This window comes from Mastomys coucha, unplaced genomic scaffold, assembly GCF_008632895.1.
Source record: "Mastomys coucha isolate ucsf_1 unplaced genomic scaffold, UCSF_Mcou_1 pScaffold6, whole genome shotgun sequence".
NCBI lineage: Eukaryota > Metazoa > Chordata > Mammalia > Rodentia > Muridae > Mastomys > Mastomys coucha.
The window spans coordinates 40,190,166-40,209,571 of record NW_022196912.1 but is presented as its reverse complement, the minus strand read 5'-3'; the positions used below and the strand labels follow the sequence as shown (position 1 = coordinate 40,209,571).

The 19,406-nt window shown below is 42.2% G+C and overlaps 1 protein-coding gene across 9 annotated transcripts in view; it reads right to left on the bottom strand.

Annotated features, from left to right (window-relative positions):
• Taf1b (TATA-box binding protein associated factor, RNA polymerase I subunit B) overlaps window positions 1-18,286 on the bottom strand; it is a 61,193-nt gene extending 42,907 nt beyond the window's left edge. Inside the window, exons 1-8 of one of the 9 annotated variants that reach the window (XM_031355701.1) lie at window positions 18,104-18,142; window positions 17,031-17,568; window positions 16,454-16,552; window positions 11,975-12,062; window positions 7,403-7,500; window positions 7,061-7,156; window positions 1,942-2,092; window positions 328-481 (exon numbers count right to left, since the gene is read on the bottom strand). In XM_031355701.1, coding sequence (XP_031211561.1) covers window positions 328-481; window positions 1,942-2,092; window positions 7,061-7,156; window positions 7,403-7,500; window positions 11,975-12,062; window positions 16,454-16,552; window positions 17,031-17,081 — 737 coding nt within the window. In that variant the 5' untranslated portion in view covers window positions 17,082-17,568; window positions 18,104-18,142. The other 8 variants (XM_031355704.1, XM_031355705.1, XM_031355708.1 and 5 more) reach the window with 8 other exon arrangements.
• Window positions 18,287-19,406: the final 1,120 nt, after the last annotated feature.

Here is a 19,406-nt window from a genome sequence, read left to right as displayed (position 1 = left end):
CTCCACCTCCACCACCACCACCTCTACCTCCACCTCCACCTCCACCACCATCACCACCACGACCTCCACCTCCACCTTCACCACCACTGACAAGGTAGACTGAATCCCCTCAAACCACAACCCAATGCAAATCCCTCTCTCCTTTTAAGATAGTTAGTTTTGTCAGGTTCTTAGTGAGAACTATGAGAAAGTAGTCCATGTATTACCCAAGCTTTCCAGGCCTTTCCTCATTTTAGGCTTTCTTATAAAATTAAAAATTTCCAAAAGATGTTCCTAAATTCACACAGATAATCAGGAAAAAACAATCAGGAAGTAAGTTCAGTTTACCTCAAAAGGTCTGAAAGTGTAATTGTTTCTCTCTGCCAGAGCAAGGACAGATAGCAGAGAGCAAGTGTCCTGGGCACGGTCATCTTCACGAGCCCCTTCTCCTTCCGCTCTGAGTACTCCACTCCATCAACAGATCCAGAGCAGACAGATGCTGCTTATTCAGAAACACAAAAATGAGTAACAAAACAACAGCCACTCAAAATAAATTATAACTGATTCACTTTGTGTATACAATCTAATTAGGATTATCTAGGGGAGTAGGGTGGGATGAGATTTTTAAAAGAGATGTAAATTTTTACATAGTGAACACAAGCTATTTTTAAAAATAAAAGGTCAAGCAATCAGAGGGAAAATTCCAAACTGCTTGCATGAGGCAGCACTCTATACCCCACCCAGCCTCCAGGTGTCCTCTAGTAGACACTAAAGCCAAGCCTTCTTACTCTAAGAGACCCACCTCACTTTCTGGGCCACTCCCCTAGGCCTGGGGAAATGACAATGACCTGTGTTTCACCTCTCCTGTAATTTACACTCTACTAAGCCATAAACAACAATTATGGTGGGCAGAGAAAAGTGTTATCCAGAAAACAGCAATCCAGGGGCATCCAAAAGTGTTTAGAAAGGGGGCAAGATGGCTCTTTTGAGCAGGTGATTAGAAAGACCTCTTTAAGAAGGGGATATCTGAGCAGAAAGCTGACAAATTCTACCTTGAGGGAAAATCTCAACATGCCAGCAGCAGTGAGGACAAGCGTGTGTGTGTGTGTGTGTGTGTGTGTGTGTGTGTGTGTGTGTGTGTGTGTATGTGTGTGTCATGTAGAGCTCAAAGAACAATTTTCAGGAGTCAGGTTCTCTCTCTCCTGGGTCCTGGGGATTGAACGTGGATCAGAGTTTGTGGCAAGTGCCTTAGCCTGCTGAGCCATCCTGCCAGCCCCACAGTGACAACTTTAGAACTACTGTCCTAAATCTTGCCTTTCGGCTAGGCATTGTGACACAGAGTGGTGGCCCTCACCTTTAATCCCAGCACCTGAGAGGCAGAGCCAGGCAGACCCCTGTGAATTCAAGTCCAGCCTCGTCTACAGAATGAGGTCCAGGACAGCCAGGGTTTTTACAAAGAGAAACCCTGTCTCAGACAAAAAACAAAACAAAACAAAACAAAACAAAAAACCCTTGTCTTTCTCTCTACATATGCAAATAAACAGCTTCCCAGATGCCACCTATGGCAGTAATATTTATTTCTGAGTGGGATGGTAGCTGGTGTCTTATCTTCCTTGTAACAGTCAGCACTTATAGTTTTATATTGAGTTGTATTCATAATTTTAGTGTAAGAACTAAAAGAAAGCTCCCGAAATCATCATTTTAAAAAAATATTTATTTTTTATTTTTGTACATGTGTGTGCACCCACCTGTGTGCCTGGTATCTGCAGAGGCCAGAGAGGACACCAGATCCCCTAGAGCTGGAGTTATAGACAGTTGTGAGCTACCATGGACATGCTGAGAATCAAGCCCAGATCATCTGGAAGAGCAGCCAGTGACTGCCACATGTGTGCTCTCTCCTATACACGCACACAATAAATAAATAAGTTTTAAAGGATTCTAAGTAGACTGTTTCTGTTTTACCTGACTTTGGTGATCCTTTGGTGACAGGGAAAGGCTTTGGAGTCTGAGGGTCAGACTGGAACTCTGCTCCACTTTCAAGGGGACATGTGGTATCACTTAGCAGCTCAAGATCACTGGCCCAGTCAGAGGACTGCAGATTGTCTTCTAATACCTGCTCATAAGATAACAGAAACAGAAATTACTGCTGGAGTTTGAAAGTTAATTTCTGTGACCCTAAACAGTTAGTTACTGTTCATCACTGCATCTGAGAGTCCTTTCTAGGGAACTGTTCCCATCAGCAATGCTTTCTAGAGAGGGACTGCAAACAAGGCTAAGTGTAGAAATAGTCACACACACACACACACACACACACACACACACACACACACACTCATCTCCTCCTTCCAGATATACCTCTCTTGTTGGGTCAGGACCCTCACAATGAAAGCATCAATGTCAGTTTTGATCCACCATGCTGGTAGCTTTCTACCACATCTGCCTGAGAATTCTAACTTTTCATCTTGTGGCTTCATTTCTTTCGCCTAGACTGACTTTTTAACTGGTTTCTCTCTTTTCAACTGGTTTCTCTCTTTTCAACTGGTTTTTTACTCCACTATGCTGCTGCCTTTCCAACCACTCTTCTTCCTGACTTCTCACTTTCCCACATAGCACTTCCTGTGTATAACCAGTACCTGACAAGGATGTAATATTTCATACCACTGCTTGCTGTCACATGTCAACTAATGAAATGGTAGTCAATGTCTCTAGAATAGTCAGGGGACTGGCTACTTAAAGATCTCATTAGCTTAAATGGCCACAAGGAACTGATATCATTCATAGTCCTATGATCTTATCCCTGCAGGTCAAGAAACATGACCTTATTACAAGGAGATCAAACTCATGTACTGAAGAAGCATAGAGAACACAGAAGAAAATAAATCCTAAGACTAAATGCCCTTGCCATGGGCCTCATGAGGCAAGATGCATCACAAAGCTGGCCAAGAAGCACGCGCTCAGAAAACCTAAAGCAATCGGAAGAGAACTTCCACAGATTCCTGCAGGCATTCCACCTGCCCACTGCTCTGCCATAGACACTGCCCTGTTCCCAGTTCTTCTGAACTATGTGATCTTCCACTGAAAGCCAACTTCTCCATTTGTACACTCACTCGAATCATTCATTTCTACTGTAACAGTCTGTCAACACCAGATACACTATCATCTCTCCACTTGAACAAAACTTTCCCTTGACCACAGGCACCATCCAATTTTTCTGAATGTCTCTGAAGCAAAATGCCTTGAAGATATAAAGAGATGCTGTCATTGATCTCTGTCTGCCTTGTACCCCATTCCAGTTCAGCTCCACTGAACAGCCTCAGCCCTCTCTCCCCTTAACCCAGCAGCAGCATCACCGGATGCCACTGTCCTTATATGAAATACTGTCTCCTTGGCTTCCAGAACATCCCTCCTCTCAGCTGTCCAGACTTCACACCAACACAGTAACCCTGGGAAGGCCCAGAGCTCATGTTTTTGGTCCTCCTCTGTGTCTGCCTTTTGGTGACATCAACAAACTTGGGGTTTAAATCATAGCTACTGTATATAACTTCTATGATGTACCTACCCCACATTTTAAAATTCCTGAAATCTCGGTAACTCTTACAATCATTGGCATGTCACAGTTTAATTCACAGCATTCTTAAGGGTGCTTAAAATGTTGGTGTATCTTGGTGTGCTGGCTAATTTTGACTAACTTAACAAAATTAGAGTCATTTGGGAAGAAGGAACTTCAGCTGAGAAAATGCCCCACAAGATTGGCTTGTGAGAAAGCACGTGGTGTCACTTAAAAATTAATGCTCCAGAAGGCCCAGCCCATTGTGGGTGGTGCTATCCCCGGGCAGATGGCCCTGGGTTGTACAGGAAAGTAGGCTGGGAGCCTTCACTGATGACTCCCTTTTTCCTTTCTGCTGCTGCCAAGCCATGCTGAGCAGACACAGGTAAAGGCTGCAAAAACAAGGCTGGAGCTGCACCCATCACTGATGTGGTACAATCAGGATCTGCAGAGTACAGGGGGGTTCACATAAATGCTACCATTTTCCATGTGAAACAACAATAACAATAACAAAATAGGCCGAGCGAGCCAAGAAGCCAGCCAGTTAGTAGTACTCCTCCACAGTCTCTGCTGCAGTTCTTGCTTCCAAGTTCTTGGCATAACTTCCTTCAAAGACACATTGTGATGTGGAAGTACAAGCGAAATAAACCCTTTCCTCCCAAGTTGCTTATGGTCATGATGTTTTATCACACAGTAACTAAGACACTTGTTTAGAAGCTTAGTTTAGAGATAGAATGCTTGTCTAGTATGCTTGAAGCCTGGATTTGATGATCTCATGGCTATAATGCACACTGGCAGTTTTAAATTCCTATCTTTTCCACTGCAGACTTGTCTGTCTCACTATACATGTGACATTTACTCTTGATGTCTAACAGCTGTCTCAAACTTAACATATCCCAAACCCAACCCCTGGTCCCACCTGCCCTTTCAGTTTATGACAGTTCTTTTCTTCTAGCTTCTTAGGCTGAGAACCCCACAGTCATCCTTGACTCCTGCCCCCAACACCCCACATTTAGAGCATCAGGAATTGCCACTGGATCTATCTCCAAAGCCCTTCTATACCCTCCCACTCACCCTCTCCTGTGTGCTGCCAGGCCCCAGCTGCTGCCACTCACCTAATGTAGGCTTGAGCAGTGGTCCCAGAGAGGCCTGAAGTTCAGCATTGCTTCTCTTCCACACCTCATGTTAATATCACTTCCTAAGACCCTTCACCTCACTGGGAAGTCCTCCATGGCCTGTCTGGATTACGTAACATCCTTCCCAACACCCTATTATACATATTTGATTGCTTATTCTGGAATCAATAGTTATCCATAGCTCAAAAGTTGTAGGTTAGGATGCAGATACTGGCCTCTCTACTTGGAATAGATCCAAAGTTCTAGGGCCACATTTGGAGAGTTACTGAGATACATACATTCTGAGGGTGCAATCTGTGGTCCGGAACTACTAGGCAAGCTCTCTGTTTGTAAGCAACACCCCAAACCCATTTCTAATTTAAAGTGTATTTTTTTTCTCCCTTTCAAAAAAAGAGTATTGCTATACTGGTGTGACAGAAATGATGTGATTTACCAATGGGCTTCCAATTTCATTTCTTATTCACTAGGATTTAATGAATACTGTCCTCCAGGTGTTTACTCATACCAACAAAACTTTTGTCTGTAAGTTTTCAGTTAGCCTAGGATTAAAGTGTCATAGAGAACCCCAGGTTTTCATTCCTATTTTCTATATACTAGGCAGCATCCCAGTGCACAAAGACAACCAGAGACACCAAGTGTGAGATTTGAAGGTCATGTTCTTACTACTCTGAGTAATTCCTCTTTTCCTTTTAAGAGCCATCATAAAACCATAGAGCACCTTTTGCTTTTCATGACAAGCCTGTGGCTCCTATTCCCAGACAGGTCAGTGTCCCATGTGCAGCTCTGAGGCCCCTCCTTTGCTCACCTCTGTAACCTATTCCTCTCATCTTGACCTGGGCTTCTTAGTCCTGGGTCACTGACCTTAGACCTATGAGGGCCTTACCAAACAAGGAAATGCTGGACCACCTACCAAGTTTCTAGTAAATGTGAGTCACACAGACTGAGAATCTTATCTTAGTCCTGGAGAGTAGCTACATCAGACACATCTCAGCAGTGGAACTGCTGTAAAAAGTAAAAAGTAAAAGTAAAAAGTATCATAGCATATTTCAAAAGCAATTCAGAACAAACTGCTCAAAGACAGAGTGGCTCGGATGAGCACCCAGATTGACTTGCCTTCACTTCACAAAGCTCTGAGATGGGGCAGTAAGGGGCAGATACTGAGATGCCAGGTAAAATAAGTAGGAGGGCCAAGTGAAAAATGACATATGCAGGGCCTGGGAATGCAGCTCAGTTGCTACAATGCCTGCCTAAAATTATGTCTGTCAATCTAGCACTTGGGAGGTGTAGGCAAGCCAAGATCATCCTTAACTACACAGCAAGGCTGGCTGGGGATACATAAGACCCTGTCTCAAAATAAAATAAAATAAAATAAAATAAAATAAAATAAAGTAAAATAAAATAAGCCAGGTGGTGACACTTGCCTTTAATCACATCACTTGGGAGAGAGAAGCAGTATGTATCTCTGTGAGTTTCAGGCTAGCCAGGGAGAAATAATCCTGTCTCAAAAAATAGTCATCACCATCATCATAATAGGAATCACATATGCAAAAATTTCTAACAATAAAAAACAATACAAACAAAGGCCACAAACAAAACAGCCAAAGGACAGAAGCCCCTCAAGAGCCCTCTTCTAGGCCAGGTAGGGAGCGCAGAGGCACAGAGCTTTCCCAACATATGAATTGTAAAACAAATAAGAAATTCCTTAAATTATCTAAATAAAATGCATGAGCTAGGTTTGCTGGCTGTAATCCTGGCACTTGAAAGGGTGTGGCAGGAGGATTACCAAGAGTCCAAGGAGAGCCTAGACTATGAAGTTAGACCCTGCCTCAAAAGACCAAAACCAAATAACAAAAACTTTCAAAAGGAAGATGTGATCATTTGTATATGCTTAACCCAGGGAGTGACACTATTTAGGAGTGTGGCCTTGTTGGAATAGGTGTGGCTCTGTTGGAGTAGGTGTGTCACTGTGAGTGTGGGCTATAAGACCCTCACCCTAGCTGCCTAGAAGCCAGTATTCTGCTAGGAGCCTTTAGATGAAGATGTAGAACTCTCAGCTCCATCTGCACCATACCTGCCTGGATGATGCCATGTTCCTGCCTTGATAATGAATGGAATGAACCTCTGAACCTGTAAGCCAGCCCCAATTAAATGTTGTAAGACATGCCTTGGTCATGGTGTCTGTTCACAGCAGTAAAATACTAACTAAGAAAGAAGATAAATTTTATGTTACAACTTGTTTAATAAACAACCACAATTCATTGTAAAGTCTAGATCATTCTGGATTGCACCAGGAGCCTCTTCCCTGAAAATCCACAGACAAGCACCACAGTCAGACTCAAGCAGTCTTTCTGCCACACAAAGTGAATTTTAGTGCCTCATGTCAGGGTCCAGGGCTCACCTTGGCTTTCCTTCCACTTGTACGAACTGGATTTTTACAATAGGCCTGCTTGCTCTTCTGAAGGTAGCGCTTCCAAAAGCTGTGTAAGACTTCATTCTAAGAAGGAAGGAAACAACTGATGGTGACATTCACACAGGCACATACCACACAAGCTCTCACACTCTACAAATGTGTGTGTGAGGTCCTAATCTAAATGCCTTTTCACCTGCTTCTCCTTACCAGGGACATGGGAAAGAAAACCCAATAAATAACATTACATTTTATTTTTCAGTCTTAGAGTTAGGGGAGGGTCCACTCAAGTCTCACTTTTCAAACGATGACAGCTAACATCTAGCTACTTACCTTTAGTTCTGGGCTTACTCCGAGGGTCTCCAGGGCTTCTGCTTGGTGATAAAGTATGCACTGGAAACCTTCACACACATACCAATCCCAGCCTTTCTCTAAAGGACAAATAACAAGCTTTAGACACATATATTCCTAATTTACTATGATGCTTCTACATAATGCAATCTCTGTGTACATGTGTCAAAAGACTTTTATTTTTGTACCTCAAATAGTTTTCTTGTATGTATGCGTGTACACTTTATGTATATACATATATGTTTTGTGTATGTGTGTGCACTCTGTGTCTACTTATGATGTACATATTGTGTGTATATGTGTACATTTTGTATATGTATTTGTGTATGTTGTATATGTGTACATGCTTTAGGTTTGTTTTTTGGGTGTTTTTTTTTTGTTTTTTTCGAGACAGGGTTTCTCTGTGTAGCCCTGGCTGTCCTGGAACTGACTCTGTAGCCAGGCTGGCCTCAAAGTCAGAAATCTGCCTGCCTCTGCCTCCCAAGTGTTGGGATTAAAGATTTATTTTTTAATTTATTTTTATGTGTATGAGTACACTATAGCTGTATGGATGGCCATAAGCTATCATGTGTGTGGCTGCTGTTGATCTCAGGACCTCTGCCAGCCCCGCTCGCTCCAGCCCAGCCTCTCTCCAGCCCAATTTACTGCAGCTGTCTTCAGACGCACCAGAAGAGGGTGTCAGATCTCATTATGGGTGGTTGTGAGCCATCATGTGGTTGCTGGGATCCCAACTCAGGACCTTCGGAAGAGCAATCAGTGCTCTTACCCGCTGAGCCATCTCACCAGCCCTTGTTTTGTTTTTTAATAAGGTCCCACTATGTGACTGTGTGCAGCAGGGAACTTGCTATGCAGATTAGGTGGCCTCAGATTTCTATCAGTCTCCCTTCCTATGTTCCCATCTCCTAAGTGCTGAAAGCATAGGCATCCATTACTATACTCAACCATGAACAGCTTCTTTCTTCTTTTTTAAGATTTATTTATGTATGTATATGGTGCTCTATTTGCATATATGCCTGCATGACAGAAGAGGACATCAGATACTATTATAGATAGTTGTGAGCCACCATGTGTGTACTGGCTGGTTTTGTGTGTCAACTTGATACAAGTTAGTCATCTACAGTTGAAAAAATGCCTCTATGAGACCCAGCTGTAGGGATGGCATTTTCTCACTTAGTGTTCAGTGAGGGAGGGACCAGCCCATTGTGGGTACCATCTCTGGCTAGCGGTCTTGAGTTCCATGAGAAAGCAGACTGAGCAAGTCAGGGGAAGCAAGCCAAGTAAGCAATAGGTCCTTGGCCTCTGGATGAACTTCTGCCTCTAGGTTCCAACTCCACTTGAGTTCCTGCCTGACTTCCTTCAATAATGTACTATAATCTGGAAGTATAAGTCAAATAAACCCTTTCCTCCCCAACTGGATTTTTGGTCATGGTGTTTTATCATAACAATAGAAACCTAAGACAATGTTATTGCTGGGAAATGAACTCAGGACCTCTGGAAGAGCAGCCAGTGCTCTTAACCACTGAAACATCTCTCCAGCCTGATAGTTTCTATCTGTATATTCTTTTTTCCAATCAGATGTATTTGTATAAAAATGCTAGAGCTAAGCATTGTGTTATCATACTCAGTTTTTTCAATTATCTATGATTATTCTGAAATGTTATCATAAAAGGCAGAAAATGGACTATTTGGCATGTTTAAAAATAGGTGAAATGTATGTTTGTGTGAGATTTTCATTTTTGTTTTTGTTTTGCTTTAGTTTTGAGACAGTGTCTCACTGTTACCCAGGTTGTCCTGTAACTCAATACATAGACCAGGCAGGCATGGAACTCACAGACATCTGTCTGCCTCTGCAACTGCCTCCTAATGCTGGAATTAAAGGCTTTGCCACCATACCCAGTGAGATTTAAGTTTTTTAAATTTGTATTTTACAGTGCTCAAAGCATTCCTATGTGAAAATACTTGGTCACTGCATCCACCAGTTTTCTGTTCCATCTAAACACATATTTTGGTTGACAAATATGGAAATGATAAAAGATCCAATAAATAATGTCTAGTAGTCAGGAAAGGGCAATCCACACATTTAAGGAAACAAACTCACAATGGCACTCTATTTTTGTGAAAATGTTTCTGGGTTAGAGAGAGAAACTGAAAATAAGAAATCTGATACATACCAGTGCCTAGGTACAAGTTATATCCTAAGAATTTCTGTGTGGTATTGTATGCAGTGTTTGTAATTGTTAGTGTATATGCATATGTAAATGGGTTGCACATAGCTGTGTGTGTATATATAGATCTGTGATCAATGACAGGGTCTTCCTTTATCACTCTGAATCTTTTAAAAATTACTATTATTTCATTTCATGTATATGGGTGTTCTGTCTGTATATATGTACCACATACAGAAGCCTGGTGCCCACAGAAGCCAGCAGAAAGCATCCAATCCCTCAAATTACTGACAATTGAAAGCCATCATGTGGGTGCTGGAACCGAACGAAGGTCCCAGAAAGCAAGTGCTCTTCACTGCTGACCATCGCTCCAGTCCTTCCACCTGTATTATTTTTTAAAGATTGATTTATTTATTTTATTTATATAAGTACAATGTAGCTGTCTTCAGACACACCAGAAGAGGGCATCAGATCCCATCCCTGATAGTTGTGAGCCACTATGTGGTTGATGGGAATTGAACTCAGGATCTCTGGAAAAGCAGTCAGTGCTCTTAACCTCTGAGCCATTTCTCCAGCCCCCCCCCCCTTTATTTTTTTACATGGTGTTTCTCAGTGAATTTGAAACTCGTGGATTTGGCTAGGATGGCTGGCCAGTAAGCTTTGAGGATCTACCTGTATCCATCCCTTCCAATACTAAGGTTACAAGAAGCATGCAGTAATTAGCAGCTTTTATGTATGTTTTGGGGCTCTGGCCTCCAGTCCTTGTTTGTCAGGTACATCACTGATGGAGCCATCTTCCCAGCTCCTAAATATTTTAAATGGACTATTCTTGTGAGCCTCACAACCCTAAGAGAGCATAAAGAAATTGCCAGAGGAGTCAGAATTATAGGTTTAGCTATGGTAACAACCAATTGGAGACAACGTTACAATGGATGAATTCCTTGTATTTTACCTGCCATAGCCAGACAAACACAGAAACTCATTCAAAAGCATGCTATCAAAATTTCTCACACATGGCTTCTGAAGTCTGTTACTGACTCCCACACAGCACATCATGAAGATTCCAACTCCTCTCACTTACCAGAATATCACATGGTTTCCTGCCCCACTGACTAACCAATCCTTCCTGGGCAGTCTCCAATATAACAAGAAGCCTACAATTTCTGATGCACGCAGAGGTTAAGAGGATTAAACCCTCTGAGTGGTATCCACACACTGTCCTAGGTTTCTACACACTGTCATACAAACGTAGAAACTGACAGTGTTGCATTTTAAACTCTCTGCACTCTCCTATGTATATAACAACAGTGTCACTGTTTTCCTTCACAAGTGACAATGCCGTGACTCTGGCATTGACTAGGAGACACCACTTAATGCAGCATCCAAGGTTCTGTAGACATTAAGCCCGAACTATACATTTTAACTATTTACATAGCTGAGCTACAATTAATCATGTTATTCTAATAAAACTAAATAAAAATCAACAAGTTTTTAGCCTATAAAAAGTCACTATGGGGCTGGAGAGATGGACAGTTCAGTAACCTGGTTTTGGTTCCCAGCATCTCCATGGTAAGATGACAACCATCTGTAACACAGCCCTCTGGCCTCTAAGGGTAGCCACATATACATAGTACAGACATACATGTACACAAACACCTACATATATAAGCATAAAATAATCATTTCTTTTAAAGTTACTATTAACGGTTAAACAGAAATCTGTGTCAGTATTTTGAGCATCCCCTCTGTTATTTATCTAGGAATATTGATGTATTTCATATATATATTTCATGCATGTCCATATATGTATATTCATACACATGTATACACACATATATTTGTATGTTTACTTTCACAGCTACCTTTTATAGAACTGTTTACTATCACCATTAGGTCAGTGGTTTCCAACTTGAGAATCTACCTGGTCCTAGTTACTCACAAAAATACAAAAATGCCAATCAGACATTTTCAGATCCTTCTCAATAATGGCCCACTGTGAGGAGTCACTGGGTCAGTACTCACTCTACAGCTATTTTAGAGAAAAATAATCTTTCCTATTTTAAAAAGGCATGTACAAAATTCAATGTGAGAAATAGTGTTCAAAGATAAATACGGTGTTGAGCTAGCCAAATCTGAGAAGCACTCAGCTGAGCCATTTCAGAAAATCACATCACAGTCAAGGGCACAGGCCAGGACACAGGCCAGGTACAGACAGCTAACCCTGTTACCACTTTCTGCAGAACAATTACTTCAGCGCATTTGCAGAGACTTGACTTTAATAACTTGGATTTTCTGTTTAAAATGCTGGCATTTTGTCTGGAATTTATTTAAACTCATTCTGTGTCCTCACATCATGAAGGAAAGTGTGAGGGAGCCTTATTGCGCTCACCATGCTTGCTTCTCTGTCTCAGGCCCCTGCTGATGGAGTTGATCTTCGTGTTAGGGATAACTGCAGTGCTCACCACTTCCTCAGATCGCTGCAGGAAACAAAGACAGGCCGTGAGGAGGAAAGCTCTGTACCCTGAAGCACACATTCTACGTACACACTGGGAAATGTCCAGGAGTCAACCTGAGAGTGACTGGACAGATGACCAGGAAACCATACTATGACAGTTAATCTTTATGCTCCTTTTTCACTCAAAAAGATTTCGGTTCCTAAAAGAGCCAGTTACACAGTAACTAAACAAATAAACCTTTACTTTAAACTATGCAATTATATTGTAATTAAATTTGAATTTAAAAAGCTGGGTATGGTGGTGTATGACTTGAATCTCAGCATTTGGGAGGCAAAGACAGTCAGGTTTTTGAGGCTTGCCTGGTCTACTGAGCAAGTTCCAGGACAGCTGGGGTACACAGTGAAAACAACAACAAAACAAAACAAAAATGTATTAAAAAATAACTTTTATCTAATGTTTTAAAAAAATAAGGGGAATCAAACAAGACCAAAAATAAAATATACTCATTTTTTAATCCATGCAAAATAAACATGACCACAATTTATGATTAGAGATAGTAGCACATGCCCTAATTCTAGCACTTAGGAGGTGAAGGCAGGAGGATCAAGAGCTTAAGGCCAGCCTGTGCTACATAGACCCTCCCTCAAAACAAAGGACAACAAAAACAACCAACTCCCTGAATCCCTGCCACACAGGGAGGCTCATCCTCCTTTAGCAGGTTATGTGAACAGTAAGTCAGAAAGGATTTTCATTTTCAAAAATACTACCATGGGTGTGGGGAGCATGCCTTTAATCCCAGCACTAAGAAGTCAGAGGCAGGGCCAGCCTGGTCTACATAGTAAGTTCCAGGCCAGACAGCATTATAAAGTAAGACCCTATCTGAAAAAATAAAATAAATAAAATAAAAGTAGTTTTTATTTCCAATAAAAGAACTTTAAAATGGTAATAGTACCATTCATAACAAACTGATTGGTACCAACAGCTTTCAAGGGCAATTATCTCACACTGACTTTCTTGCAACCAAAACCAAAATACTGAGTCTTATTTCTGGAGAAAAATAAAAATTTTAAAATAATAAATAATATTAATATATTTTTCTAAATTTAAAGATTGAAAATGAAGCTTATCTTTTTGGGGGGAGAGAGGTTCCAGATAGCCTGGGAAAGCCCTTGTTCTTTGAGCTCTAGAGTGCCAAGCTCTACTACCCCCAGCTGAGTGAGTCTCCTAAGAATAAAAGGCACAAGCTGAGGAGTACTTCACCATCCTAACACGCCCAAATCCTAGTTTAGTCCCCAAGACCCAGCCTGGGCTACATGAGACCCTTCTCAAACACAGTAAGAGACATGCCTCTAACTATAAGATTCCTGGGCGCGGATATTGTTTTCAAAGCACTATGATATACTACAGAGGCTACAGTGAGAAGATAAGACATGCCAAAATAACACTGAAGCAGTTATCCAGAAAAGATAACTGTCCAAGGTGAGAAGGAACTTTACACTTGAAGTATGTAAGAACAACAAAGAACTAGGGAAGGCTAAACACCTCCATGGTTAGATTGTGGACTATCTGCATACTTAATAGAAATCTGTGGCCCTTTGAACCACACAGTAGAGACCATCAAGACAAATACTCGGTGGTACTCACAAGCTTCCCTATCTCTTTCCATACACAGAAAAACAAAAGTCTGAACAGGAGCTGCTAAATGGATACTGAGTGTTGGAGACTTGAGCTTCCACTTGCATAGTTTTCAATTTCCTACAATGAGCAGGCACTGATTTTACAAAATCTATTAAACTCACATAATTTAAGCCTATACTTGTATGAAATACTTAAGGACTTACAAAAAAATATATGTTGTCTAAACTGGTCAGATTAAGGACCTTAAGTTCTTTTTCCTGACTAAAACTCACCAGGAAAAAAGCCTTCCACACAGAAGGCTTTGCTGGGATTGTACACAGTGCCGAGAACTTGAAGAATCACACACAGTGAACTGAGGGGATTGTACACAGTGCCAAGAACTTGAAGAATCACACACAGTGAACTGAGGGGAGAGGAGAGAAGCAGACTGTCAGGAGAGCTGTATCGCAGCCTCCATCTGTCCCAGGCTACTGACTCACTGGTCATTCTACACCCACTAAATTTCAACAGTATCACACTATACAACTCCAGGAAGCACAGCTGTACACTATTCTATGTGTTGAATATGCCTGGGTTAGTGTAAAGCCAAGTTGTATAACTTCACCCAGGTTTGCCTATTGTGTGGAGGGCAGCCTCTCAGGTTCACAGCCTTTTACAAAAACACATTGGGACCAGAGCTGTAGTTAATAGAACACTTGTCCAGCACACAGAATGCACTAGATCATGCCCCTGAACAGTAGGAAAAGAAAAAAAAAGTGTCATTCACCTTCAAGAACTATACATCCTCACTCCCTTGGGTTGAGACTCTTAAATATGAAGCTTAGTAGTAATAATATATTCTTTCAAACTAAAAATGATGACAGTTGATTTAATAAGACCAAACCAAGAAACATCAAAGACAGAGATAAAAGAAGCCATTAGTTACGGCTGTTCAATTCCTATAAAAATAGTGCCCTGACTCCATCTGCAAATGGAGACTCCTCCATTATGGCATCCTGCTCCTTCACTATGTTTACATTTGAACCACACTATAATATTACACTGACTAAACCACTGGAGCCTCAGTGAGCATCAAAGCCCAGGACAAAGTGCACACATTTCAAGTGTAGTCTGATGTACTTGTGTACATCAGTATTTATATATCTTGATGGGACGTGTCTCCTTTGCCATGATCAAGGAAATGATTGCTCCAGCATTCCCCAGGGTTTTTAGTTAAGTATATATCTGGGTAATATCCTGTCTGACTGACAGGGAAGCAAACAAGCACCTGAGCTACAGACTGAAGCCACCTCAAAGGAACACACCTGTGTGGGGCAGGGGAGATGGCTCAGGGCTGAGAGCATGCACAGGTCTCACAGGAGACCCTTGGCTTCCACAACAGCCATCAGCTTATAACCATCCCAAAACCAGCTCCCTCTGCTGGACTCCATAGGCACCTACACTCACATGCACAAACCCACACATATACACACCTTTTATAAAAGCAAAGCGCTTTGTGGAACTGAGTCATCTGCTAAATTAGCTATGTGTCTTAAGGGGGCTTTTGTCATTGTTTTACATCTTTTGTCCAGATTTTGAATTGTCTGAAGTAGGAAGGCAAGTCAGTCGCTATCATACTCTATACAGGGTCACAGTAGCTCTTCCACCCCAGCTAGCCTTTCTGAATAAGTGCTGAAAGCAGTGCTTATTCCTTTTTGGCTCTGCACTTCCAGCAAATCCTTCGCTATGAAGAACAGTCATGGCACATTTAACCAGTCCAGCATCAGGCTGTCCACACTTTGTTACTGGCCTAAAGGTATACTTTACCAGAACAGGACCTAAAACTTTCAGTGTGGAGATGGCCTCGTTTACCATGATTACACAATGCAGAGTGACAATCTCTAGTTTAAGAAACAGGCATGATAGGTTCAAGTCTTGTACCAAATCTTTTGCACCCCTGTGGCATTAGCCAGACTCAACTGGTGTCAGGTGTGGTGGTGCATGGCTTTGATCCTAGCTCTCTTGGATGTCTGAGTAGGAGCCCAGCCTGGTCTACAGTCAGACTCTGTCTTAAAACAACAACAACAATGAAAACCACTAATGACTCATGAGCTCTACTTGCTCTATCTGGGCATAACATTGTATCTCACGGGTTGTTGTGAAGCAGTAATTACATAATGGATGAGAAAGTACTTGGTAGGTTTTAAGGAACTACACAAAGATATGTGGTAAGGAAGCATGTTTCCAATATGCCCAACAGTCCCCCACAATTCTAACATTCTGCCCTCCAAATCTCTAAGCTGGTACAACACATTAAAAATTAATAAAAATATCCTTCAAGTATAATGTTAAATACTTAAAGTTGGGCATGGTGACACATGCCTTTAATCCCAGCATTCAGGAGCAGAGGTAAGCACATCTGTGTGAGTTCTAGGCCAGCCTGGTCTACAAAGCAAGCTCCAGGACATCCAAGGTTGTTACATAGAGAAAACTTGTCTCAAAAACACCAAAACCAACCAACCAAACAAAACAACAACAATAAAAAACTTCCATATGCATATAGTGTAAATGAAACATTCATTTATAAATGTGACTCAACATACTTTAAAAGTTCATCTCCAATCTAATTTGCAAAGTTCTTAATCCAAGACTGGGCTCTCAAAGACTGTTTCTATCCTTGGAACTTGTCCATTGAGTGAGTGAGACAGATCCATGTTTTAGGAGTCAGGCCACATACCAGGCTGAAGCTGCAATTTTGAAAACATAATCAAGTTCTCGAATGGCACATTACTCACATCTGTGACGTTGTGGCAGGAGGTACAGTAATATTTGCCTTCATCGGTAAGGCCCCAGGAGACAGCAGCACACTGAGAACAGCGGTCTGTGAATGCTTTCTGTGGACGGCAGAAATCTGTTACTGTCAGGCCAACACACTGTACTTTAAACCCCGATTCTAAGCTCTACTTCCAGTGTTCCTGGCAATTTCATCCCCCCAAAATTAAAAAAAAAATCATAAAAAACTAAAAATACATCAGACAGTATCTATAACTGAGGAGAGTTCAGTCTCCGTAGTAGCGTGAAATGCAGTAACTATTCCATAAAACTACTGAAATATACAGAGAGAGAGCAAAGAAGGAAAGGTGGGTGGGGCTAAATCGGAAACAAAGACATAGGTAAACTCCCTGGAAGAGCTGGGGGAGAAAAAGAAGACCCTGTGTATGGATAGGCAAAACAAACATACAAAGATTGAAAACACTATTGACTTTTCCTTTGGGGCACTAAAAATGTATGACAAGGCAGATGTTTCAAATTTTGATTTTTTTTCATCCAACCATATAAAGGGTATCAACTATATGGGTACTAGATGTTTACCTGGGTGCTTGGGGTTCTACTGTAAGCAAAAGAAGCATATGGTCCATTCATGGTCTATATGGATGGATCACAGTGGATTATAATTTTAGGTTTATCAATTTATTATCTAGACACATTATTATATTTATAATAGATACATTTGTAATAGATACAAATAGCATCTACTGTCTACCACGAGTCCCTCTATCATTATTCTGCCAGTGCACACACACACAGAATTGGTTCCTAATTCTCTGGTGTGTGACTTATGGGTCAATTACTGAACATACCCATTGTGTTAAAATTGCATGCAAAGTTCAGCAGCATCCTAACCACTTTTATGACGAGGTGTGGGCACGTGTGCTGGATGGTTTTGTGTCAACTTGACACAAACTGAAGGCATCTGAGAGGAGGGAGGCTCAATTAAGAAAAACACCTCCATACCATCTGGTGGCAGGTAGGCCTGTGAGGCACTTTCTTAATCAGTTATTGATGAGGGAGGGTCCATCCATTGTGGGTGGTGCCATCTCAGGGCTGGTAGTTCTAGGTTTTTCAGAACCTGGCAGGCTGACCAAATCATGAGGAGTAAGCCAGTAAGCAGCACCCCTCCATGGCCTCTGCATCAGCTCCTGCCTCCAAGTTCCTGCCCTGTTCTTTAGATGATGAACAATCATATAGAAGTGTGAGCCAAATAAACCCTTTTCTCCCCAACTTGCTTTTTTGGTCATGGTGTTTCATCGCAGCAACAGAAACCCTAAGATAGCAAGCACACTAGAATGCCCTCGGCAAGGGTCTGGAGTTCGTACCCTACATAGACTGACAGGGATTACTTGGAGGCATCCCAAGTTCCAGGACCTGCTCTCCTTCACGCGCCCCAGCATCAAAGGGAGCTTTGCTGGGTGGTCCCCTCCAAGGAGGACGAGCCATGAGGGTGGCCATCCCACAAGCCCACAGCTTCATCCTCCTTCTGGCCTACGCCCCCTCTGAACAAACACTCCACCCAATTCCACCCGCAACCTCCCAGAATGGACCCGTAGCCAGGTTCCCGGCCCAAGTGGCCACCGCCCCCTTGCTCCGCCCACTATGAGGGTCACCGTCCCCAGCCGACGCCTCCTCCTGGCGCTGCTCCTCCTCCTCCTCGTGGCTGTCCACGGCCCTTTCAGTTAGGGAACGCGAGCCGGAGCTCCACGCGTTCCTCTCGGTCCTTACCACCTCCTCCACCTCCATCGCGGCTCCGCTGCAGACTCCGTTACCCAGACTGCAAGTGCCGCTTCCGGGAGAGCGGGGGGAGAGGCGCTCCGGCCGGAAACAGAGCCTCTGCCTTTGCGTTCCAGAAGTCTTCTGTGCTGCCTCTCTGGGGTAAGACCCAGGCTGCAAGCAGGCAGTACAGGACCAGGACCAAGTCCCAGAGACAGAGCTCAGACCTACCACGGTTTTCTATGGGTTTTTTTTTGTAGCCCTGGCTGTCCTGGAACTCAGCTCAGGAGACTAGACTGGCCTTGAACTCACTGAGATCCTCCTGCCTCTGTTTCCTGAGAGCTGGGATTAAAGGCGTGTGCCATGACTTCCGGCTTCTGGGTTTTACAAAATGAGTTCTTCGTGTTTGAAGTAGAGAACTCAGGTTGTTGAGCTAGAACTGGGTTTCTATTTGGAGTTTTGTTGTTGTTGTTGTTGTTGTTGTTGTTTACTTCCCAGATCCTAGGAACCAAACCCTCCTACACACTAGCAAAGTACTCCGACACCACCAAGCGACATCCCCCGCTCTTGGACCAAGATTTCTTTTTTGTTTGTTTGTTTTTTTGTTTTTTGTTTTTGTTTTGTTTTTTGTTTTTCGAGACAGGGTTTCTCTGTGTAGCCCTGGCTGTCCTGGAACTCACTCTGTAGACCAGGCTGGCCTCGAACTCAGAAATTCACCTGCCTCTGCCTCCCAAGTGCTGGGATTATAGGCGTGTGCCATCACCGCCCAGCTAGACCAAGATTTCTAATCATGAATCAATCTTTCTTTCTTTCTTTCTTTCTTTCTTTCTTTCTTTCTTTCTTTCTTTCTTTCCTTCTTTTCTTTCTTTCCTCTCTTTCCTTTCTTTCTTTCCTTCTTTCTTTCTTTCTTTCTTTCTTTCTTTCTTTCTTTCTTTTTCTTTCCTTTTTTCCTTCTCTCTTTCTTTCTTTCTTTCTTTCTTTCTTTCTTTCTTTCCTTCTTTTCTTTCTTTCCTCTCTTTCCTTTCTTTCTTTCCTTCTTTCTTTCTTTCTTTCTTTTTTTCTTTTTCTTTCCTTTTTTCCTTCTCTCTTTCTTTCTTTCTTTCTTTCTTTCTTTCTTTCTTTCTTTCTTTCTTTCTCTCTTTGGTTTTTCGAGACAGGGTTTCTCTGTGTAGCCCTGACTGTCCTGGGACTTTGTAGACC